At 35.7% G+C, this 1,360-nt stretch overlaps 1 protein-coding gene across 1 annotated transcript; it reads left to right on the top strand.

Annotated features, from left to right (window-relative positions):
* Window positions 1-780: 780 nt before the first annotated feature.
* Window positions 781-1,332, top strand: LOC105316233 (uncharacterized; the record flags this gene model as incomplete). The annotated part of the gene is made up of 1 exon (XM_011411055.1): window positions 781-1,332. A coding segment is annotated over exon 1 (552 nt), but the record flags the coding sequence as incomplete, so codon positions are not given.
* Between the last annotated feature and the right edge of the window lie 28 nt (window positions 1,333-1,360).

Here is a 1,360-nt window from a genome sequence, read left to right as displayed (position 1 = left end):
CATCACAAAGTATTGGTGTTAGTAGCTGACAAAGATTCTCAGCAGATAAGAGATTTTAGATGTTTTATATAGGATGGTGAAAAGGTTCATAATCCCAGCTGCAAGGGATGTGAAAAGCTCCAGTTTCGCCTTGAAGAAATTAGCAAAAAAAATAAAAGTTCCTCTCATCATGTAAGTATGTACCTACATTGGTGGCATACTGTACAGCCAGAAATATTGGTGGAGAATTAATATTCACAGCTTCAGTGAGCATCCACTAATATAAAGTCCACCATTTTGTTTCATTTTGAGCATGCTCAAAGAGACATGGCTGCTTTTGCCAATTCCAATTTTTAAAAACAAACTATCTAATCTAATTCCCACCAGTATTTCAGGCTGGATGGTATTTGCTACCAACATACCAGGTCACTAGTCTCATAGGCTAGATCCTTTTTCCCTAGCCTGCGAGACTCATGGTCACTTTCTCTCTCTTGTCATCATTTATTTATTTGTATTTCTTCTTTGATGACATTTTCATTGACCATGTTTGGCATTGTATTTATTACCCTAGACAACTGTCTACTCTTGATTATTATACACTCATGTTAATTTGATAATGTGTTGTATATACTGTGTAGTAAAGTGTATTTTTCCTTGCAGGACAGAAGCTGTTGCTGTCTTCTTGTCATGGGTATCCTAGTTGTTATAGTTGCTATTTTGATTGCTTTTTTTTGGAATTACCAAAAAGACTCGGATGATTGCGAAAATGAAAGGAAAACCTGTCAAATGAAGTTAGAAAAAATGGAACGTGATCATGTCAATGAAATTGAACGCCTTAATGAAACTGTAAGTTTAGTTGGAAAACTTGGAATGGGAAATAGCTTATTAACTCAAATGCATTCAAAATGGAGTGAACGTGATGACAAGGAATGCAAGGAAGAAAAAGCTGGATGCCAGACGGAAAAGGAAGAGCTTAGGAAAGATATGCAACAATTGAGTAAGCAAATATCATCTCTCAATTTGAAGTATGTACAATGTGACTCTGAGAGGCCAGCACATGCTGAATGCAAAGAAGAGAAGATTAAATGCCTTAAGGAAACTCGCAAACTTAATGAATTAATTGAACAATTAAAGAAAGACAAGTCAGCTTTAGATGTGAAATATGCAAAGTGTGACACACATAGAGATGATTTCGAGCAATGCAAAGTTGATAAGAAAGAGCTTGAACATAATAATAAAAAGCTTGAGGCAAGCTTGAATGGTCTTAACGTAGAGGCTGCTATACTCAACATAACTCATAGTTATAAATTTGACGAAGTAAAATCTTGTGAAGCACGTCTTCATCTTACTAAGGTGAACATGCAGGAGTACAAGGAACAGT

This window comes from Amphimedon queenslandica, unplaced genomic scaffold (genome assembly GCF_000090795.2).
Source record: "Amphimedon queenslandica unplaced genomic scaffold, v1.1 AMPQUscaffold_2992_Cont25009, whole genome shotgun sequence".
NCBI classification, from domain to species: domain Eukaryota; kingdom Metazoa; phylum Porifera; class Demospongiae; order Haplosclerida; family Niphatidae; genus Amphimedon; species Amphimedon queenslandica.
This window is presented reverse-complemented; position numbering and strand designations above follow the sequence as displayed.